Raw genomic sequence first — 24,169 nt, forward strand, 5'->3', positions numbered from 1 at the left:
TGACCTCTATCATTGATAGCTTTCATTGATGTGTTTCATTGATAGATTTCAATGTTTGCAAATGACTTATCTATTTTCCAGTTTGGATTATCAAAGCATTAACATTTCAAAGAGGTTAATCACATGTGCTTTACATCTTTGGATCCCTTAGACCATGACAGAAGTACCTTAGTAGCAACCTAGGTGACTGTCATAGTTACTGAGATGCAGTGGAACAGCAGCTGTTAAATGGAAAGTATTCCACCTTATAAATAATTGAGGTTTAAATGGCAATTTAGGGAGAAACAGTTTTAATATCCATGCTCTTTTTCCTCTTCAAAGTAGATTAAGGGTCCCTCCTCTGTGCTTCCCTACAACTTGGTGTATAACTGTGTTAGTGGAATATATCAAAATTAACTGGGAATGTGTCTGTGCCACTCCACGACCTTTGTGAATGCAGGCACAGACACCTAAGCCAGACACCTTAGATGGCTTAAACGTATGAACACCTGCCGCAGGGCCAGACAGATATTAGTTGTTCTGTAAATGTTTATTGCATTAAACTGTTGAACTGATTCCTAATTTGGTAGTTAGGTGATTTTCACCTGGAAGACAAACAGACATTTTTTAAATGCTTTGAGTGCCAAATATTTGCCAGATACCATACACTTATCACCGTAGGCTGTATAAAATCCACTGGCCTCCTGGAGGAGCTCACAGTTTGGGGAGAGAGACTTTGAAAACTTATAATTGTGACATGGGGATGTGACTATAACAAGTTTAATCTGGGAGGTAGGTGGCACAGAAGAGGGCTGCCTATCTTTCTGGAAATTGCAGTAGAATTCACTGAAAAGGTGGGTGGTGCCTGTGGCTCAAGGAGTGGTGCTCAAGCCCTATGTACCGGAGGTGGCAGGTTCAAACCTGGCCCTTGCCAAAAACTGCAAAAAAAAAAAAAAAAGAATTCACTGAAAAGTTTAATAAAGAGCTTTAAGAATTGCTATTTGTTTTGTTTGGTAAAGAGGGAGAGGAAATTCATTTCAGGAAGTGCACCCTGGATATCGAAAGATACAGAGATAGAAGAGCAAAAGGGCTTTTGATTCTTAAAATAGTTTAGGCGGTGTTTGTGAGCATCGTGGGTGAGTGAGAGGAGAGCTTCTGACAAAAGCTAAAGGGAATGATCAGATACAAGGATGAATTTGAATGTGTGGGTTTAGTGAAGACGAATTGAAAGTCATAAAGAAACGATGGGTTAGAATTAAATTTTAGAAATGTGGTTTTGGTGACATATGGGAAATGGCTTAGAAAAAGAAAAGGCTAATGACTGGAAACCAGTGAGGTTAATAACAAGTTACGTAACTTTGATAAGAAGGAAAAAACATGGTTAATTCTTAGTGTATACCAATAGCCCAGAGAAAGTCAACATTAGAACTTGTCTATAAACCGTATCATCTATTCCGTGATGTCTTGTATTTTTTCTGTTGTTGGTTTATGATAACAGTGGACAACACCATCTGCCAACTCAAGAAATATATTATATGTCTCTCGTGGGTCTTTTTCATACTGTTCCTCAGATGTGCATAATATCACTTGGTCAAAACCGAAATTCAAATTTGGGAGCCATCTATGCTTTATCGAGCAATTCATTGTGGATGAAGTTTATTGTTTCTGATATGCTATGGAAAAATTACAGTTTTAAAACTGCTTTCAGATACATTTTTAGGAACGTGAATAAGGAGCTGATATAAATTTGTCTTTCTGGTATAGGACGAATGAATTAGATTACCCTGGGAGATAGGACCTGACTACCTCTTAACATTTCTCCTGGCCTTTGAAGTTATAGGATTAATGTGTTGGATTTACCCAGCTCATATTCGTTCAAAGCATCACAGCTTCACAGAGGAAAAGTTTCTTTTAATTTCCAGAATATCAATTTATGTGTATTAAGAGGAAGAGGTAGAATGAGAAGCTCTTCAAAAATTGGAGACATACATTAAAAATTACACATTCAACATCTATCTAATAACAACTTGTTAGAACTCTCCTTTTGGATTCCAAATTCCAGAGCTTCTAGCATGCGGATGCCGCACCCCTGCAGCCACTTTGTACTCCCCACTACTCTCGCCTCTGCCAGGACCCGGTTTGTGCAATTTCCTGCTCCAGTTAAGCTCAGTCTAAAATACTACCTGGGCAGTATGGACAATGATAAAGCCATAGTTGCAAATATATATCAAACTTTAAATATCAATTACAGATTATGAACTTTTTTTCTTATACAATCCCAAGTCTTGGTTTGATTTGTGAGGGCGATCATAATTTGCTTTTCTAACTAAGAATAAGTCTAATGTAGAAAAAAAAATCCATTGTTGATTATTCCAACCGGCCACTTAACTTCTGATGAAACTCCTCTATAAAATAGATATAAAACCTCCTATGTCATTCCACTGGGGAATGTGGACACTAATATTACTCAGTAACCTTAGAAAGCGAATAGAACCCCAGTAGAAAATGATGCTGAACAACAGGTGGGCTAGCTTTACAATTGTTTACTTTTGTGATAAATTCTTGAATAGGTGAACATCAAAGTATAGTTCTCGATTTTCAGTTGCTATTTTTAAAATCTATATAGGCTCCAGGTAATAGTTAATGGCAATAATGTTTAAACTTTTGTGTGTCATCTATAAAAAATGATGAATAAATCACCATCCTAACCCTTATATGTTTATAGTCTAGGTACAAAACATGACACAATTTATAACTTATAATTTGCTTAACCTATTTGTTAATAGTCGCTCATAAATGTCACTATTTATGCAGAAAGTTCCATCTCCAAAATATGTGAGCATATAAACTGCAATATGTTATATAAAGACATAGATACAGAGTTGGATATAGAAATGTAGGTATAGAAATAGACATATATACACAAATATATCTGTAGAATTCACTGAGTTTGGTTCTTTTCTAGTAACTTTATCTAAACGTGCTAAAATTATATACAAAGGTATACTCTTTCATTATGTTAATTAAACTTTACAACATATCTATAATATTTATTAGGTTCATGTTTGTGATTCATGATTATTTCCAAAAATGCAAGCCTTGGAACATATTATAATTTTAAAATCATCATAATTTTGGAAATATTAGAATATAAGTGTATTATTTTCTAATACCTTATTTCCAATACTATTTATACCAAGTTAGTTCCATGTGGGACTTATGGCACATATCATCGGTGTAAAATATACCAATTTTGAAATAAATTCAAAGTTCGAACTTTTAGAATGGTACATTGAAGCCGATAGCCTAAAATTGGCAACTTATTCTACAGGGATCTAACAGAGGATAGTTCGGCAATTTTATTTGCCCATTATCAAAAGACTCAGGATTATTTTCTTACAGAAAAACCCTCAGCACAAGTAATTAGTAGATTGTGCTTTACTGACCAGGCTGCTTTCTAATTCCCACCGTGGTGCTGCTTGATTCTCCTCGCCTCTACAGGGCTGTAATTACATGTCAGGCTTTACAGTGACTTTGTCAGGCCAGGAAGGTAATCAGCTCCTTGGAACAACTGGGACTGAGAAAGTGGCAAGAGGGTATAACACCTGGGTGACATCATGTCAGCAAAATCAGCTGGAGTACGGGACTGGAATTGGGGACTGCTATTGTTTCCTTCAAAGTGAAATGTGAAATGGGGCTTCCAGTAAAGCAAATTACCCAAATCAAAGAGAATTGGACAATAAACCTATGAAAAACAACAACAAAACCCTGAGGTTAAAAAGACAAAGTAGGAAAATATTGTTATTTGGGGACTTAGTTACGACTTTTATTTTGTCTCCGTTTATTTTTTCACATCTGAAGCAAAATGTATTTTGCATAATTTAATGTAATATCTTTTTTGAATCCAAGTCATAACATATGTCCCATAATACTCCTTCTGATGCTTTATGTGAAGAAATAGTTTGAAGCATTTATCAATAAATATTTCCTTATGAATTTTCTCTAACATATTTTGTGTATGATCTAAGTCAAACTCCATGTCTATGGCTGGGAAATAACTGGCTTCTCATATTTGACCCATATTTATTGTGTTTACAAGTCTCTTTCTCTCTGCATATATATAACAATCTATGTGTATTTATATGTGTATAGTATGTATGTGTATCTCTCTGTGTAAAGGTATGTATACATATGCGTGACACATACACATTTTAACTTACTCTCATATTTTCTCATAACTCTAATTAATTAGATGGATAACTAGGAATGTTTTACAAGAGTTTAAAACATAGGACAAATTTAATTGAACCTTTTACCAATGGCATTTTACTACCAAGCCAACCTCTCCCTAAGACACGTAACTGGCTTGAAACTGTAGAGACAAATTTAAGGTATCAGAGACTTTCGTACAGACCCAGATCACATTAACACCATTGAGTGCAGTGAGCTAATCTGAAATGGAGGCACGAGTTTGAACTTCGCCCGTCAGGATCATACAGATATGGATATAGATAGAGATATTAGATATGTAGATACACACACAATTTTCACTCTTAATGATTGTATCTTTAAAATACATGGGAAAAGCCTACTTAATCATCCTTTTCGAGCCTTATTTTTCTCTTCTGTCATTAGCACACTTGAAAAATTGAGACCCCTCAACCTAATGACAAAGGAATTATATAAGGATGGCAAGGATATTTCAGCATTCTTGGAAACTTCCAACTCTGCCAAAAGAAAATGTTAAATCTCAAGAAGCTTTGCCAACAAACTGGTCTTTGTGATACATTTTGAAAAGGTCAGAATTGTTGTCAGAACTCTGAAAAGCACTATAGCTCGGGAAACTGATAGTCATACCTGCTGAGATTGTCAAGCACAGGACAAATGGATATAAAGAATCTCTATTAATCACTTATCTATGAGAAGAAACATCCTTGATAACTTTAAAAACGTTAAAGCCATTTTCATAAAAGATGCCAAGAATGTTGACTGCTACTACCCTTCTAATAAATTCTATTTGCTCCAAGGTATGGGTTGTTGGTGAGGGAGTTTTCTTATCTAAATTATGAATTAGATTCTGTCTACAGAATGATTTGAATGCTCTAGATTATGCTATAATACGGTGGATATATTAGCATTTCATACATGGAATTACAAGAAATGTTTTTTTTGTTTTTTTTTTTTTTTTCCGTAGAGACAGATTTTCACTTTATTGCCCTCGGTAGAGTGCCGGGGCATCACACAGCTCACAGCAACCTCCAACTCCTGGGCTTAGGCGAGTCTCCTGCCTCAGCTTCCCGAACAAGAAATGTGTTTTTAAACTTTCTCTTTAGATATAGGGTCCAGCAGTTGGTCAATCAATTCAGAATGTTTGTAAGGAAGTGATTTATAAAAGTAATGCATACGTATCTGACACATTTTATTTTCATTTAAATTACAAAAGACTTGATAAAGGTTAAGGATTTATTGTGTATAGGATCACTGGTTGGAGCTTTACATCCCTTGGCATGAAAAAAATCATTAATTTGTTATCTATGAATCTTTAAGTTTTGAATTTTTTATGTTGGAATAAGAACTTAAAGACATGTAAAAATCATTTTAGAAGAGAATGATTTTAGATTTTCATCCTTTGCTTTTTCTAATTATTCTTTAGCATAATTTCATTCTCATTGTATGCCATCTAGTCTTTCCAGTATGTTTAAACTTAATTTTTAAACGATATTTTGATTTGTAATTCCATCATATGCTCCATAATAAAATCATCTAATGAAAATAGCCGGTAAAACTGACATAAGAAGGCTTGAATTTGTGTTTATAGATACAATAGGTATAGTTCAAGCGATGAGAGCAGACACATGCACAACTTACTACAGGTAAGCATGACATGGAATTGTTCAGAGCAGAAGTGTATGCAATTAGTCTAGGAAACCTACTATTTATGAGAAAATTTGACACAGAACTTCTACTACCTGATATTGAACTCCAGACAATAGTTGAATATTCACATTTATAAGCAGTTCTACATTTTGGACAGTTTGTAAGTAAATTAGACTAGTTCCAAAAATTTTGCATTTTAAGTTTTTTTTCCTAATAGTAATATGGATTGCTTCAGAAGTACTGTCTAATCTTTTTCCCATTGTCAATGAAATGAAACAACCTTGCAGAAAAAGCTCTATTACTAAAAAATTTGTATTTGCTATTGTTTTGTGTTGTTTCTTCAACTTATCAATAAAAAACAATACTTGAAAGCAAATTTTAGTGAACAGTAAATATATATATACACACACACATCTTTATCACAAAATGTTGAATATATGTGTACTACATGTGTCTATACACATGTAGTAAGTATTCTACAATTGCAATATTATATATGCATATGTATTTTTTAATGTCAGCTGGCAAGTAGTTTAAGATTTGGACTTCAGACAAGTCATCTTTACCAACTAACAGTCTATGTTACCAGGTAACATAGGTCAAGTTAATCTCACTCCACCTCAGTTTCCTCATCTGTAAAATAAGATAATATTGCCCATACTGACTAAACTATTACATACTTCAATTAATAAGTACGAATCTGTAAAATGCTTCTAATTATGCTATTCTAGTAATAGTAGTATATAAAATATGTGTGCATACAGACAGAGGAACTATGTGTAATATTTAGCAATGTTTATAATGCTTTGAATTTTCAAGTTTAAATATGAATGTATTTCATACTTTGGAAGAGCTTATCATTTTGTGCCTGTCACAGTTATCTTTGCTGCATAAATAGAATCTATGGTGGAACTCCTAAAGCTGATAGGAAATATTATGTCTTAGTACATTTACCCACAGACGGCATAGACACCTCTGTCAACAGAAAAACAAATATCATGATTGTCTCTTTTTAGATCAGCATTTCTGTATCTATATTGAATTCAATAGTGTGGTTACTTTAAAGGACACAGAAGACATGGTATTTACCATAGCATACCTCATGACAGCTTCTAAAATGTTCCCACCACCATCTCAAATAGTATTTTCTTGTATACCGGGTTGCAATTTCTGATAACCAATTGCCACGGTGACTGCCAGTACATGGTAGTGATCCTGGTGACATTTCTGCTTTCATTGCAACTCCTGATTAGCCTTTAGCGGTCAGAGTAAGTGGGGCTGTCATTTCATCTCCCAGCCTTAGGAAATTGAATTTTACAAAAGAGATGTCATCTAGAGTTTGAGAGGTTTGATTGACATCTTCCATATAGTTTTCTTGCTAGTCAAAGGAACAGTGGCCTGAAGCCTCTGCTGGTACCTGTACTTGAGGAGGAGAAGAGCAGATGGGCGAGAAAGGAGACCAGGAAGACACCAGCGTGCGGGTCATATGATGTCCCCTTCTATTCCTGACAATAATATACATACTTCCACCTCCAATCCCACTAAATACACAGCATCTGCTTAAAATAGAATACCTGATGAGAATAATGGCATTATTAATTCAATGCCTCAAATGGGGGGAGAGCAGGTAGTGGGAGGGAAGGGAGGAGTATTGGAGTGGCATTTTATCTGGTTTTGAATTCATAAAATAAAGATGTATACCAAGACACACAAGAACTTAATAAGACTAAAGCTGAAGAAGCTGCTTATACATTACTTCTCTGATAATGACATATGAGATCTATTTCTGGACTCTTTATCAGCTTTTCAGAAAAAAAAAAAACTCCATTTTCACCTAGTTGACAAATTTCAAATTCTCCAGATGGCAGCTTTAATATCTTTAATATGATTGTGCTGTTAAAAAATAGCAATGGAGTTTTCTCTAGAGAAAGTCATTTGCTATGAGAAAGCAATACCATATGATACAGGAAAATAAGAACATTGCAAGCTATTTTTATTTAGCTTTTACTGAGCTCTCAATGAATACAAAATCAGTACTGAACAAATAGATGATGGTGATAATGAATTTAACAACTTATTCTACCCGATTCCTAAAGTCCCTTATTAAAATAAAGTCAATCCATCCCTCATCCACTTTTCTATGTACTGGTAATATGTACATAAAGATGTTTTGGTCTGTGTATTCTTGCTCCATGAACAATAAGATACGGGGAGATGGATCAGAAATAGACAAATGGATCCACAGCACGGGTATTGTTTCAACAGCTACACCTGGGCCTTCTTGGGAGTTCTGAAAATGTCTGAGCTGAGAACAATTTCAGGTATCAGCATATCTCATAGTATGAGACGACTTCTGCTGGAGATATGACAGTCTGTGATTCTTCCCATCATCCGTGTTCATTCCCACACCTCACGAGTTCTACAGTGTTTTGCAGTGCTCAGTGTTTTTAATACTCTATAAACACTTGTGGGATGCATGATTTAAAAGTCCATGGCCACTGTCTTCTAAAAATTAGACATTTTCTTTATGTTATGAGTATTGAACCCATTTGTACATTAGCTTGACCTTGTATCCTTCTTATGTGAAGAAGAAGGTAGTGCAAATTCAAGGCCTAATGGATACATTATACTTTCTAACTCATACCTGTCATGTGTTTTGAGTGAGTCATGAAAACTACCTAGAACAGCTGTCATTTTGATGTGTTCTGGTTCTTCTGAGAAGTTAGATTTCCACTGAGTAAAATTATAGACTCTGTGTGAAATCAAAACAGTGATCTATCTACCAAAAAAGAAAAAAAAACTTGCACTGTGATCTTTTTTAGCTCATTTCACATTAACTATGGGGAGACTTTAAATCTAATAAATGGGAGTTAGCTTACAAAAGTATGAAACCATTTTATAGTACGTGTACAACTCCAGATAAATGTCATTGTTGTGACTTGGCATGATTATTCTATTAGCCACAATGATAGTAGAAACTTTCAGTCCATGTTTTTATCAAAAATGTTCTGTTCTGACTGTGAACTAGTTTTTACTGTTAATTGCATCATTTGTAGTAATAGGGTAATAGTAATAATTATAATTATCTTACAGGGTTATCATAGTGATTATATGAATTTGTAAATCATAGAATTTCATATCTAGAAATAGTTACTACTGTATCTTCTTGATTTTTTTTATCTTGTCCCAAGAACAAAGAAACTTTTATATTTTCTTGCTTGTTGAATTAGGAAAATATTTGGTAACCAAACAGATGTCCTTAAAAATTGTGACTGGAACACCATAGATACTCCTATATTCAATTGCTAATGGTTTGTGGTAGAAATCGTAGCCAACAGAGTGAGAATGGCTAGGATTTGACTCCAGCTCTGCAGTTACAATCTTGAACATTTTACTTAGTCTCTCTGAGCATCAATTCAGATAATGATAGAATGCATGATTCTACAAATCCTTGTAGAATGCCTGATTCAAAAGTAAGAATTAATATAGAAAAACATATAAAGTTCTTATCATAGGATCTAGGATATAAGTGCTCAATATATTTTAATAATTATAAAATATGGACATACCCTTTATTCAAAAGAGAGCAGAGATGTATGTTATATATATTAAGCTAAACATTTTTAAAAATCCTATGTATAAAAAATTTAGTGATTTTATACACAATTTATAAAATATGACATGTGAACACAGAGATAAATAGTCAAGGAATCATGTGACTTGGACAATTGATTTGACAACAGTCCAACTATTTATATTAGCACTCTAGTATTAACTTATTATGTTATTTACAGAAGACTTTTCTATTTTTTTAACTACCATAATACAGTCCTCAACTTGTCTTTTAATATTGTGAGTGTTAACTATCAAATGGTTATAAATTGCTTTGCAAAGTGAACAGGTATGAGAAATAATAAGCAATTCTATTATCACAACTAAAATATTAGATGGCATATTAAAAATTATATATAAAGGGGATTATTACACGAAGTAGTGGTAAAAGTATTAAAAAAATTAACTATTTGACATCTATGTGGGTGTCTAAATGACCCCTACTGAGTCACTGACCCTGTGTTTCAATATGATATTTTGAAAATATGCCTAATTAAAACTGGTACCAGAGCACTGCTATTTAACATAGTGCTGGAAGTTCTAGCCAATGCAATCAGGCAAAAGAAGGATATCAGGGGTATCCGAATAGGGGCAGAGGAGGTCAAACTTTCACTCTTTGCTGATGAAATGATCTTATACTTAGAAAACCCCAGCGTCCCAACCACGAGACTACTGGAAGTGGTCAAGAAAGACAGTAATATCTCAAGATATAAAATCAATGCATACAAATCAGTAGCCTTCATATACGCCAACAACAGTCAAGGTGAGAACAAAACCAAAGTCACAATACCAAAGTCACAATACTCATTAGCTTCAAAGAAAATGAAATATCTTGGAATACATTTAACAAAGGATATGAGGGATCTCTACAGAGATAACTATGAAACTCTAGGAAAGAAATAGCAGAAGACATTATTAACAAAAGGGAGAACATACCATGCTCATGATGGGAAGAATCAGGATTGCTAAAATGTCTATATTACGAAAACAATCTACAGATTTAAAGCAGTTCCCATTTAAACACCACTATCATACTTTAAAGAAATTTAAAAAGTAGTTCTTTGATTCATATGGAACCAGAAAAACCTTGAATAGCCAATGCAATTCTATGCAATAAAAACAAATCTGGAGGGATCACGTTACAAAATTTCATGTTATACTACAAGTCTGTAGTGATCACACCAGCAGGTATTGGCATAAAAATAGATGTGTAGATCTATGGAACAGAATAGCGAACCTAGAGATGAAACCAGCCTCAGATCCCAATCTGATCTTTGACAAACCAAACCAAAAGATACACGGGGGAAAAGAATCCCTATGTAATAAATGATGCTGGGAGAACTGGTTAGCTACATGTAAAAGACTGAAACGGGACCCACACCTCTCACTACTTACAAAAACCAACTCACTCCAAATAAGAGATTAAAATCTAAGGCATGAAATGCTGAAAATCCTAGAGGAAAGTGTGGGAAAACTCTTAATGATATTGACCTTGGGAAAGAATTCATGAAGAAGACCCCACTGGCAACTGAAGCAACAACAGAAATAAATGGGACTAGATCATGTTAAAAATACCACACAGCTAAGAATACCATCAGCAAAGCAAAGAGACAACCTCAGAATAGAAGAAGATATTCATGTGTTACAAATTAGACAAAGAGCTGATAACCAGCATATACAAAAACCTAAAGCAAATGAACAAGAAAAGATTAAACAACTCTATCAATCATTGGGCAAGTGATATCAACAGAACATTTTCCCAAGAAGAAAAATGGTCAATAAACATATGAGAAAAATGCTCATCATCCTTAATCATCAGAGAAATAAAAATCAGAGCCGCTTTGAGATATAGCCTAACTCCATTGAGACTAGCAAACATCACAAGGCCCCAAAGCCATAGATGCTGGCATGGGTGAGAGAGAGAGGTATACTTATATACGGTTGGGGGGATTGAAAAATAGTATAGCCTTTTGGGAAAGAATATGAAGAATTCTCAAAGAGCTAAAAGTTGATCCTATAATCCCACTACTAGGTATCTACCTAGAAGAAAAGAAAACATTCTACCATAAGGACATTGGCACTCAAATGTTTATATATAAGCTCAATTCACAAATGCAAAGATGAGAACAACCCAAGTGCCCACCAACCTATGAATGGATTAATAAACTGGTGTATATGTGCCACAGAATACTACTCAGCCATAAAAAAGGGGAGACTTTGCATCACTTGTATTTATCTAGATGGATTTGGACAATTTTCTCCTAAGTAAATTATTTCAAGAATGGGAAAGCAATCATCCTATGTACTAGGACTAATCTGAAACTAGTACTACCAAAAAACCCACTAGAGAAAAACACGATTGAATTCAAGAGGGGAGTAGGGGGCTCAGAAAGTAGCCACCAATAGAGTACAAAGTAGGGGTATATGGCATGCCTCCAGGGGGAAGGACCCATCTAAAAATGGGTCTTTATTTTGGACTTTACCTTACAAACGCAAATAATGTAACCTAATCATGTATACCCTCTTATTAACCCCCTCAAAATAAAGTATATGAAGCAAATTTATAAAAAAAATAAATACAATGTGTCACGAGTGAGTTAGAATTCAAACATAATATTCTAATTCCAAAACTGGAGGTCCAAACTACAATGATATATTTAGTTTTATGATAATCAGAGTACTCAGGCCCATATTTCCTTGGGATGGTGTTTTTGTTGTGATGGTGGTGGCAGTACTTGTAGTTGTATTCTTTGTTTTGTTTTCAAAGAGAAGCAACTATATGGAAGGATGCAGAACATTCTTATTTCAACTGAATTAGGAAAAGTTGTTATTTGTGACCCATTTTTACCAAACACCTTACAATTGTATTTTGTTCTTCTTGGTGAACACACATACTATATACAAACGTATGTACACACACATACTCACATGCATTTGAGTTTGCGCTTTGTCCACTCTTTTTATCTGTATCTTGCATGTGTAATCAGAGAAGAACCTACTTCAAGTTCATCCTCTTCATTTTATACATGAATCAGATTTCTTTGTAAGATGAAAGAAGTCTGTATCTTGAATATCTCCTGCCTATAATTTTAAAAAACTAGCATGTTAAGTTTTCATTTATCTTGTCCATTGTGACCATCACAGAGAATCTTAAGAGGGGAACATTATTCATCAAGTGTATGCAGATTTTGCTTCTGGTGCTGTGATAGTTTAGGCAATACTGTGAAGACCTTAGCACCTCTGCAATATTTTAAAGATCAAGAATACCTCGAAAGTCTACAGCTTTCTTGAGAATTGACTCAAAATAAGAGACACACAGGTGTCTTTTTTGACTCTGGAGCAGACAAGTCCAGTGTATGCTCAAGACTACGTAGTTCACTGAAAGACACTACAGGGGAGGTTAAGTGAAGGAAATGTGGATGAGATCTAGCATGACAAGATCCAGCAAAGGGCAGAATAAACACAGACATGGGTCAAAGCAGAATTTGCAGCTTCACCAAAGTGAGTAGCCAACAGGAAAGAGAAATGTTGGACTGGAGAGAGTTGGGCAGAGGAGAAACCTGAGTCCAGGGCATAATCTCAGTGCAGCAGTGTCCTCCTGCTGGAGGAGCCGAGCCCTGTATGGATTGAGGAGATAATACAGGAACTGTTCCCGTATCTCATTTAGTGCTGCTTTAAGATCTTTATGGGGCCGGAAAGAAGTAGGAGATATAATTGCAAACAAGAAATTGGCCATACTTGTCTGGAATGTAAGAAAAAAGGTTAGCAACAATTTCTATTGACAAAATTCTGACCAACAGATAGCCATTCTGTAAGTTAGGCTGGAAGTTTATCTAAATTTTTTGTGGTTCCTACCAATAAAACAAAAACATCGAACCAATTCTTGGAACTGTTATCCATCTTTCAACTTTCATCTTGATTTTCCCCAATAGTATGTGTGTATGTGTATTTGTGGTTAATGCTAGGTAGGTTTACTGGTTAAGCAAGTTATCTTCCCTGGAAAATATAAAATGAAAAATCACTTCTTTCTTGATTCCCATAATTTTACTAATTTGTGACACTTGTTGTTGTTCTTTGTTTGTTTTCATTTTCCCGAAGTCCACTTTTTCAACACAAATATACTTTGGATGGAAGCATTCTTCTTGCCTAGCATCAGAATCTAGGTCTGTCTTACATCTTTCTTTAAGGACTTTAGAGTTGAAACAGTCTGAAAGCTCAAAGTTCTGAAGGGGACTTGGAGACACTGAAAGGGGGAAAGATGGAACAGAGGTGCCTATGGATAAGTTTAATTTCAATTAATAATTTAGCACTAGAGACTGAATTTGGTCGTCTGCAGCTTCTAATGACATACTTTTAAAAAACAAATCAAAGAAGGGCAGCGCCTGTGGCTCAAGGAGTAGGGTGCCAGTCCCATATGCCGGAGGTGGGTGGGTTCAAACCCAGCCCCAGCCAAAAAAAAAAAAAAAAAAAACAAATCAAAGAAAATGTATTTCATTATGATCAATCAAAAGCCTATTTTTTTCCTTTCAAAGATTCTATGTAAGTTTTATTTTTTGTTGTTTCACTCACAAGTTAAAATTTAAGGACATTAGGAAACTATAGTAATATTAGAAAGAAAAGATGGTTAAGCAATATCAGTTATTACCAAAACAATGTTGAAAGAGAACAGTTCTAAGTCCTACCAGTTATAAAAGCATACTATTTGAGCCTTTAAAATATTAATATGATCAGGTACAAGTAATTTCTTTATTATTAAAGATAATTGGGAACAGATCCCTAGGCAATGCAAAGGTGTCTCATTTGCTATGAAAACATTGGAAGCAAAACTTGTTTCAGGCTAAATATTCTCCTTTTAAGAGGTTAAACTTAGCATAACAAATTATTAACTTAATTGGACCCAGTTTTTTCACATGTACAATACATACAGGAGTATAGAGTGTTTCCCACTTTGAAAAATCAAGAATATTTATTTACCTTGAAGACATTTTAGAGATGCTTCTTATAAATGTTATTTGTCATTGAAAGTGAGATTATTTTCCTTGTTGGTACTTACAAGAAAGGTTTTCAAAACTTTCTTAGCTTAAGTCTACTCCACTACTTTATACAATTACTATTAAAATTCACATTTACTATAGTACAAAGAAAAGGAAAAGTTTTATGTTTTCAAGTTTATGCATTTATATCAATAAAGAATTAATAATACCTGTGACCACATTTAGGATTTTTGCAACCAAAATTGCCCCAGTGTTTCCATTTTGGAAAAATTAACCTGTGGATATATTAACATACAAATACAAAGTCATTCAATGCTCTAATGGGTCTTACAGCCAAAAATTGTAAACAAATTAGCTCTGTGTTAAAATGTAATGCTTTAAAAAGGATATAATGGAGTAGATCTATTAATAAAGCATGTTCCAATGTAGAAAAACTTCATGTTAATGAGAAACGTGAGGTGAAAAGAAAGATCTGCATTGCAATTCCATTTATTTAAATAAAAATGATTTGAAAAGATTTTACACACATATGACATACACATGCCTATGTGCTGACATCTCTTCATAACATTTTATTGGACACCTATGTAATTAATAGTGGTTCCTCCAGCTCACACTGGTTGCCTTGGGGGTAGAGAACGGAACCAGATAATTTCCTGAATGTTTGGTAAGGTATTTAAATAAAATTTGTACCTTATTTATTGTTGGAAGACAGTGCAACATATGTAACAGTACTGGAGAAAGAGAGAAAAAGAAATTGAATTATGGGTCAGTTTATAAATGTAAAAGTCTAAAATAAAATTTTGTGTTATTTACATTTTTTAAATAAAATCTAACCCAAAGTGAGAGGGTACTAAAAATAATATACCATCCCAAGTATGGATTAGAACAGGTACAGAAGGGTAATGACAAAGGATATTAATCTAATTGATCACATTCATAATATAAAAAAAAGAATAACATAATTATCTCAGTTGATGCAGAAATAGTAATTGATAATGATTAGCTGCTATTTATGATATAAATAAAAACTTCATAAAAGTAGTAATCAATTTGCAGCAGCATAGAATTGAAAACAACCACGTTATGCATTTATAATGCTCTACTCTGTAAAAGCCAAACACAAGAAATCAAATGTATAAATAGCAAAATAGAGAAGCAAATACAGACTTAAGCCAAAGGAGTTCTTACACATGTATGAAAATAAAACACCACAGGAACATCAGCAGTGTATTTTTTTCAAGGCTATACACACACACACACACACACACACATTTATGTCAGGTAATTAGAAGGGTGTAAGGTTAATACATTAAATAGGGTCCTGTGAAGAAAACCAGAGTAACACTAGGAACACAAACTGAAGGAGGCAAAAAGTAAAATAAACAAAACAAAAGGGGAGCTTTGTCTTGACCAAGGATGGCGTAACATCATGAAATGACAAGTATGATCAAACAGTTCTTTGTACTATTCCAAAATAAACCAGGTTTAAAAAGAAAAAGTAGCATATATGTTAAAACTAGCATAGTTCTTACAACATAACCTGCAAAAACTTTTTTTGGTTTTGGACTGGGTACACAGTAAGCCGTCAATGTAGAGAGATGATATGGGGGCCACACCCAGAGACCTGAATCGTTGCTCTACCATTAACCACTTTTGCAACCTTTGATTTCTTAATCTGCAAAATGGGACAGTTATATTTACTTCTTGGTTTTGTGCAGAATCAATGAGGTTATACATGATTGGGAAATTATGTAATTCCCAGCATAAAGTAGGCATTTTAAAAACATATTTGTACTCCCCACCCCAACCCACCACCACCACCACCACACAGTCACCTTATGGTTAATGCTCTTCCTAGTAGAAGGAATAAAGAAAGGCCACAACTACCCCTGGAATTTTTTCCTCTGCTTAATACTCACTGAATATTTGAGAAGAACTTTTATTCTTCAGGCCTCGCTCTGAAGTTGCAGAACCTATGATAAATTTGCTAATGATGCCTAACAAGACCAATCAAAAAAGGGGAAAGGCATACATATCATATGTGAAGAGCTGCAGATTAATTTATTCAGTCTGCATAATCGTGTGAATAAGAAACCACTAGTTCTGTCATAAGAGGAGCCTGATAAATGTCAATATAATTTCACATTAGTCTTGCAGACGTAGTGAGTATATTATCATCTATATTTTTTATAATTAACCATGGGACTGCTATTTTCTTCCATAATTGGTGCATTTATTGAGAGATTTCCCGCTGTTTGACTGATGTACTTCATTGTCTATAGTTTTTCCCTGCTGTGTCTACACAGTGTGACATTCAAAATTTATAGTTTCGATTTTTCTGGCTGTTATTTTTGTATTGCTACTTACTGTTTATTCATAGGGTAAGGAGAAGCAAGTTCTATGTTGAAATGAGCTTTTCGATGGATGATTTGCAATGGTGCCTTCAGAATACCTGCTTAGTTTTTTGGTACCATTTCATGGATTCCAACAAGACATATGTACTATTGCCTAGTGTCACAAATGGGTCTCGTTTACATAAAGTATTGACTATATGAAATAGTTGAGGGAGTGTTCTACCAGAAGGAAGTTCAAGAATTATAAGGCTTGGGTTATGTTCAAGTTCTATGACAGTCTGTGTCTATAAAACAATCAGAATGTTGCATTCTACTGTTAGGACCCTAGTATGTATCATGGATTTAACACATGCAGGGTAGAACAGACCAAGATTTTCTTTTTAAATAACTTCGAAAACTCCATGAAAAGGTTTGACTGTGTCGGATTGTGACTGCTGCAGTAGTTACATGGTACCTAGTGTACCTTAGAAAATAGAGGTGCTATTCAAACACTTACCATGAATTTATTTTCCTTTTCAATGCCTGATGGGAAAGCATGCTGCTCAAGTAAGGAACTGCAGTGAGAATAATGATCATTCAAGAAGTCTCTGAATTATGCTATCGATATGTGATTTAAAAGCACACTACCTGTTTCAAACTCAGTATTTCCTTCTGACAAGAAATATCTTTAAAGGACAGTGATGCTAGTAATTTCGAGGTTTTAAAAAAATCATTGTCCTTAAAAACCTGGCTGAGAAAGATATTGGATCTTGGTATGGAACAGCAGGTCCTGTTACAATGGTTTCTCTGGTCAGTTTATCATCATTCCACCTGAGGGCGGGCAGGAAGCCTGGAGACCACAGGCTGCGTAGCCTGGTTAGGCCCCATGAGAGACCTGCCACATCTCTAGATTTCACTTTTCAGTATCACGTGGTGCCTCTGGACTGCCGCCAATCTCTGTTGTTGTTTGGTTGGTTTTGTTTTTTGGCTCTCACCACTGAGATTCTGACATATCCCTTAATTAGGAAGTTGTGAGCATGGGTAAAGGTAGCATAGTTGAAGTTGCTTGAGTGTCTTGCTTTATTTTTGTTTTTATTTTCCATTCTTCTCATTTTCTTTTAGAGCTTTTTTTTTCGCCTAATTACTGTAGGTGAAAAACCCAACACCATTAAAGATAGAACTTTATATGCCTAGCCAAAGTCCTGCATTTTACAAATGAAAAGTGAAACACATAGAGAAGGTAAACGGCTTCAGCAGGTCACTAAAGCTGTTAGTGGAAGATCTATATCCAGAATTTAGGTTTCTTGCTAAAGAGTGCTTGCTAGAACTTTTGCTGGAATTCCTTGGCCTCTGCAGCAAACTTCCTTTGTTCTGTCCCCAACTTATGTAACACAGTTAGAGCAGATCCTAACAAGGAACTCTTCTTGTTGACTTCTCTAACTTGCTGGGTGATGACTTCAATTGTTTCACAGTGCACACGACAATGTAATTTATCCTATGACTGCACAGGTCACATTCTGTGTACACTCCTTGATCCCTCCACAAAATGATCCCTGAAAAGATTGTAGCAGCTTATGGATCCACAGCTTCTGTAGCCTTCATTTGAAATACACCTGAAAAAGTCATTTTCTCTGTTAAAGACAAATGCCAGATATGGCAACACAGTTGTAATTGCTAATTGTAACATCAATGTGATCCTTTTTTTCTCTCACCATTGTGCTGTTTCTCCCATGTGCTGATCTATCCATCCTGTTTGCTATTCTAGGTTTGTGTGCTGGAGAGACAAATATTTGATTTCCTTGGATATCAGTGGGCACCTATCCTGGCAAATTTTGTACATATTATTATCGTCATTCTTGGTTTATTTGGAACTATTCAATATAGACCTCGTTACATAACAGGAGTAAGTACCCTTCCTGCCTTTTTAAAAAAATCTTATTGAAACAGAGAAAGATGTGTAAACTATAAATGTCTTGAAAGATTATATGTATGCCCAATCTTAAAGATAATGTATACCCTCTCTCAAGTCCTATTTGTTTATTTTCACAGTTTTAGATTACATCAACAGGAGTTAAAAATGTCAAGTTTAAAGCACTTGATAATGAATGTAATCAGATTTTTTTCATAAATTATACTTTCAGCAAGTATTCTCTTATCTTAAGCAGAACTGTACTCCTATACTTTCTAAATGATAAAGTCATAGTCTCTGATTTAATATTATTTTAATGGCAATATTTTTCTCATTTCAAGTAATTTATATTTTATAAACTGAATACCAATAATTTCAAGTCAATACAAATAAACATATACTATTGATAGGAAAATATTGATACACATTAGGGCTAATACTTCACATACTTGAAAGCTTGAATATTCTGTGCCCTTGTCTCTGTGTTCCCCACAATTCTGTTTTTGGCTCAGAGAAAGCATTTTGCATTCCCACTCAAGTTAAACTTAACATAAAAGTGAAATCCAACTATGTGGCAGTTGCTATGGGAACCATAACTTAGGCTTTTTTTTTACTTTTGTACATGCCTCAGATCTCAGCTACCGCTCTTCATTAATGTAGTGTTTTTTTTTTTAGTTTTATCATTTTTTCTATTCCTTCTATTTTTTGACAAAGGAAAAGTCTATGTGCATTTATTTAAAATTATAAAGCAAGTTTGTGGTAAAGCTCATCTATAAAATAGTGCAGCAAAAGCTTTGCCTTGTTCAGCACAAACCAGCAGGCCTTCTTAGGTTTTATGAAAGCTTCCTTCTCATAAAAAGTGCCCTCCTCTGTCCTGTTCTCTCAGTCATCTGGAACCTAGATAAAGCTCACTGGTAGCAGGACAGGCAGTGTGGTGGCAGGTGGAGCCAAAGATTCTGCTGTGGGCTAAGGAGGAGTGAGAAGCCCAAGTCCTGGCCTCTGTGTGTAGGCCAGACCCTCCGCCAGTCACCCTGAGGCTAGGTAGCCATCCAGATGTTCTAAAAAGTGGGATGTCTTCTGTTCTGTTGCAGGATGTTTTTCAGTCCACGAGGTCTGACAGTATTGTCAGTTTCTTCCTATGAATTGTAATTTGATCCAGTATCAGAAGGACCATACAATAGTTGGGAGTGGGTCCTCCGAAGTCACAAGACCAGGATTGAAATCTTGGATGTACCAAATTCTGTGTGACTTTGCACATCTTCACCTCACTGATCTTTAGTTTTCTTACTTTAAAATGAAAGTAATAATTCTATTAAGTCATAATGAAGTTAATTGATGCATTGCCATTATATGAAAAATTCTTAATTTCCCTTTACTCTTTCCTTAGACACTGAGTTCCCTTTCATGATTTTCCTCTTATAAACAGCGCTGCATTGAATATCACATACATATCTTATCAACATTTCTGATGAAGTTCTTGGAATAAAAATCTAGATGTGAATCAAAATGTTTTAGCCATTTAAAAACACAAAAGTTAGATTTGAAAAATAAATGAGATGTTCACAAAATATCCTTTAACACAATGTTTGGTGTTTAGAAAGCACTCAATAAAAATTAGCTATAATATTTTATCTTATTATTATATTTGCATATAATACTAAACTGTATAGTATAGCAATAGGTAGAAAAGAAATTTAAAATACAGCAAAGTGTTCCAGGCATTGGTGGAACTATTGCTGTTCCTTTTATTCCAAGATGCTACAATACTTAAAAATATTTTGTGGGATTTCTATGTGTCAAATTATAATCTCAACCCTTTGAAAAAAAGATACTGCCACAAATCCTTTTGATACAAGGCACTTTTTTGGCATCGTATAAAAGTTAGGATGGTGGGGGGATAATACTTGTGAGATTCTTAAAATGTTTGCCTCACTGAGACTCTTAGACACACTTTGAAATCATTCTGAGATCTTAATAATGTATCATAAAACTACACTTTGGATTGAACTTAACCTATAGGCAGCACTCTGAGTTTGGTTTAATTCCTTGAGATATGATCTTTGAGATTCTTTTACCAGCTGGAAATGAGGTAAATGAGAAACGTGTTTTCTAGCTCAGCAAGTCCTTGGTTGTAAATGTATTCTCTAAATCCCACTTGAAAGTCTTCCTTTAGCTCGTCTCTCTCCTCAGATGCCATGCTGTCTGTGACTAAAAGATGACAAATAGCGTGTCAAATGCTTGCTTGGAAATCCCTTTAGCCAGACTCACAAGTTCACGGTTGTATCTGCTGTCTTCCCAAGTGTGCAGACAATGGCCAATCTAATTGTTCTGACAGTAATTACCTGAGCCTTCTTTTCTCCAGCCCTCCAGAACAATTTCCTTGCAGCGCTTCCTTTCTTCACTCAGCCCTCTTGTTGCCCTTCCTGGCTTGACTTGTCACTTTACTTCAAAACCACTGCTGTGTGTTTTAGGTTTGGGTTATAGTATCACTCAGCTCTAGCACCAATTTGTGTTCTAGAGATCTATTTCTGTATAATTTCTGTGCAACAGACTATAGTTGGCCCACATTACTTTTGACTCCCCCCCAATGTAACCACTAATAGCCTCGTGTCGAACAGAAGCCTTATTAATAACATACGTAGTGGATTAACACGTATTTTATATGCTATATAGATTATATAACTCATTCGTAGAATAAAGTGAGCTACAGAAAAGAAAATCGTAAAAAGAATCCCAAGGAAAGGAAAAGATACTATTCATTAAGTGGAAGTGATTGCAGTGAAGGTCGTCATCCTCGTGTTCACGTTCAGCAGGCTGAGGGGGAGGAGAAAGGAGAACTTAGTCTTGCTGTGTCAGGAGTAGCAGAGGCAGAAAGTATTCAGATATTAGTGGACTCTTGTAGTGCAAACCTATATTCTTCAAGATTCAACTATATATATTTCTGATGAATTAATTATACTATGGAATCTAATGGTCATGGTGTCATGATGGTTGAAGGCCAAATATGGAGTCTGGATAATAGGGAAGTTGCCAAAAAAAAAAAAAAAATGGAATTAAGAATTCTATTTGCCTAAAAATGACAATACGATTTATAATTAAAACTTAAATGGACTCATAGATGACAGATTCTGGTAATGAAGAATTTGGGCTTCTAAGGAAAATGACTGTTCTGGAGCAAGCTGAAACTGACATTAATGTATTGTTGCAGTCAAGAAATTTCCACAGGTTGCCTATGGACTGGAAACTTAGATGTTAACAATAAAATTTATTGTTTTCTCTTCTTTAAAAATGTAGGCCTTTGTGATTTTTGATATTTCCATTTATACTTTTATGTTATGAAACAATTTAATATAAAAGTAAGCACTTTTATAATTTCATGACTGAAAACTTTTTAACATTTGTGCATACTTTATGTATATGCAAATGAAACGTCTGATTACACTATGTATTCAAATATGTCTTAATTTTTTATTTAATGTTATATCAGTTTTAATATTAGTATGACTTCTAGCATTTAACACTTTATATTAATATTTTATATTATGTTATTTCCATGTTTTTCTATCATAAATAACTTCTTATAATCATCTCCATAAAAATTATCCTCATCTTCATTTGGGAGTAATTCCTTGGAAGAAATATCTAGATATAATCAAATACTTTTAAGACTCAGCGTATAATTGACAATTGCCTATTCCAAAGTATTTTACTGAACTATGCTCTTACCAGTGTGTAGCAAGTCTATTTTACTGAACTCTTGCTAAACCTGTGTATGATCTGTTCTAATTAATTTGAAAGGAGGAAAAAAGTAATTTTTATTTTGAATTACATTTCTTATCTTAGTGAGTTGCACTTCTTATATAATCATTTTGCATTTTTATTTGCATTTGGGAGGATTGCCTTTAGATGTTCTTTGCTTATTATTCTCACTGGAGTCTTAATGTTTATTTGAACAATTTATACTTATGGATCATTGAATAAAGACATTTATACTTTAAATATCATAAAATTTCAATTTGATATTTGTTAGATATCTCTTATTAAAATTAACTTCCCTTTACTTTGTGATATTTTCAATTGCTCTGAATATTATAAAATTTAAATACTATTTTGGAAAGATGAGACTTCATCATCCTTAGTCAGCTAATTTTACTAAAACAGAAGACGTGTTCCCTAAAATTTAATCTACGGATGTTTCTGGTTTTGAAGAGTTTCAAATTATTTATGAGACGTTTTATTCTATTTAGTCCATACCATCCCCTCCCAAAAAAGTCATGTGGACATTCTTTCAACTGAAGTCAAAGGCAACTGTTTTTGGACATTGATTTTATATCCGGAGACATTACTGTATTTTTTTTTGATGACTTCCAGGAGTCTTGTACTTGAGTCTTTGTGGTTCTCTGAGTATAAAATCATATTGTCAGCAAAGAGGGAGAGTTTGACCTCCTCTGCTCCCATTTGAATTCCCTTTAGTTTCTTGTCTTGCCTAATTGTATTGGCTAGAACTTCCAGCACTATGTTGAATAGTAATGGTGACAGAGGACAACCTTGTCTGGTTCCAGTTCTAAGAGGAAAAGCTTTCAGTTTTACTCCATTCAGTAAAATGTTAGCTGTGGGTCGTCATAGATAGCTTCAATCAGTTTAAGAAATGTGCCACCTATGCCTAAACTCTTCAGTGTTCTAATTAGAAAATGATGCTGGATTTTATCAAATGCTTTTTCTGCATCAATTGAGAGGATCATATGGGCTTTGTTTTTGCTTCTGTTGATATAGTGAATAACGTTTATGAATTTATGTATATTAAAATAGCCTTGCATCCCTGGATGAAACCTAGTTGATCATGATCAATGACTTTTTTGATGATAAGCTGTAATCTATTAGCTAGGATTTTGTTGATAATTTTTGTATATTTCTTTTCTTCTGCTGGGTTTAGACTTAGATTTTTTTTTCTTTTTCCAATTCCATAAGATAGCTTCTGAGTTTGTTGATGCGCTCTCTTTGTTTTTTGAATGTAGACTTCTAAAGCAATACATTTTCCTCTCAGGGCTGCTTTTGCTGTATCCCACAGGCTTTGGTAACTTGTGTCTTCATTGTTGTTATACTCAAGAAAGTTAATGATTTCCTTTTTTATTTCTTCCTGTACCCAGCTGTCATTCAGCATTAGGTTGTTTAACTTCCATGCCTTTGTGTGGGGTTAAATGTTTTTGTTGGAGTTGAGTTCCACTTTTAGTGCCTTGTGGTCTCAGAAGATATAAGGTAAAATTTCAATTGTTTTGATTCGTTTTTTTTTTTTAATTGTTAAATCATTAGTGCAATCAAGGGGTACAATGTGCTGGTTTCATATACAATCTGAAATATTCTCATCAAACTGTTCAATGTAGCCTTCATGGCATTTTCTTAGTTATTGTACATAGACATTTGTATTCTGCGTTTAGTAAGTTTCTCCTGTACCCATTCTAAGA

At 34.4% G+C, this 24,169-nt stretch overlaps 1 protein-coding gene across 3 annotated transcripts in view; it reads left to right on the top strand.

Annotated features, from left to right (window-relative positions):
- Positions 1–24,169, top strand: part of NKAIN2 (sodium/potassium transporting ATPase interacting 2) — a 1,094,549-nt gene that overhangs the window by 453,454 nt on the left and 616,926 nt on the right. For 2 of the 3 annotated variants that reach the window (XR_008380247.1, XM_053592354.1), the window contains exon 2: positions 18,564–18,701. The exons of the other annotated variant lie outside the window; for it this stretch is intronic. Coding sequence is in view for 1 of the 2 variants with exons in the window: in XM_053592354.1 (XP_053448329.1) it covers positions 18,564–18,701 (138 nt within the window). In the remaining variant the exon portion in view is untranslated. The remainder of the gene's footprint in view (positions 1–18,563; positions 18,702–24,169) is intronic. 3 annotated transcript variants of the gene reach the window in all.

This window comes from Nycticebus coucang, chromosome 5, assembly GCF_027406575.1.
Source record: "Nycticebus coucang isolate mNycCou1 chromosome 5, mNycCou1.pri, whole genome shotgun sequence".
Lineage (NCBI taxonomy): Eukaryota > Metazoa > Chordata > Mammalia > Primates > Lorisidae > Nycticebus > Nycticebus coucang.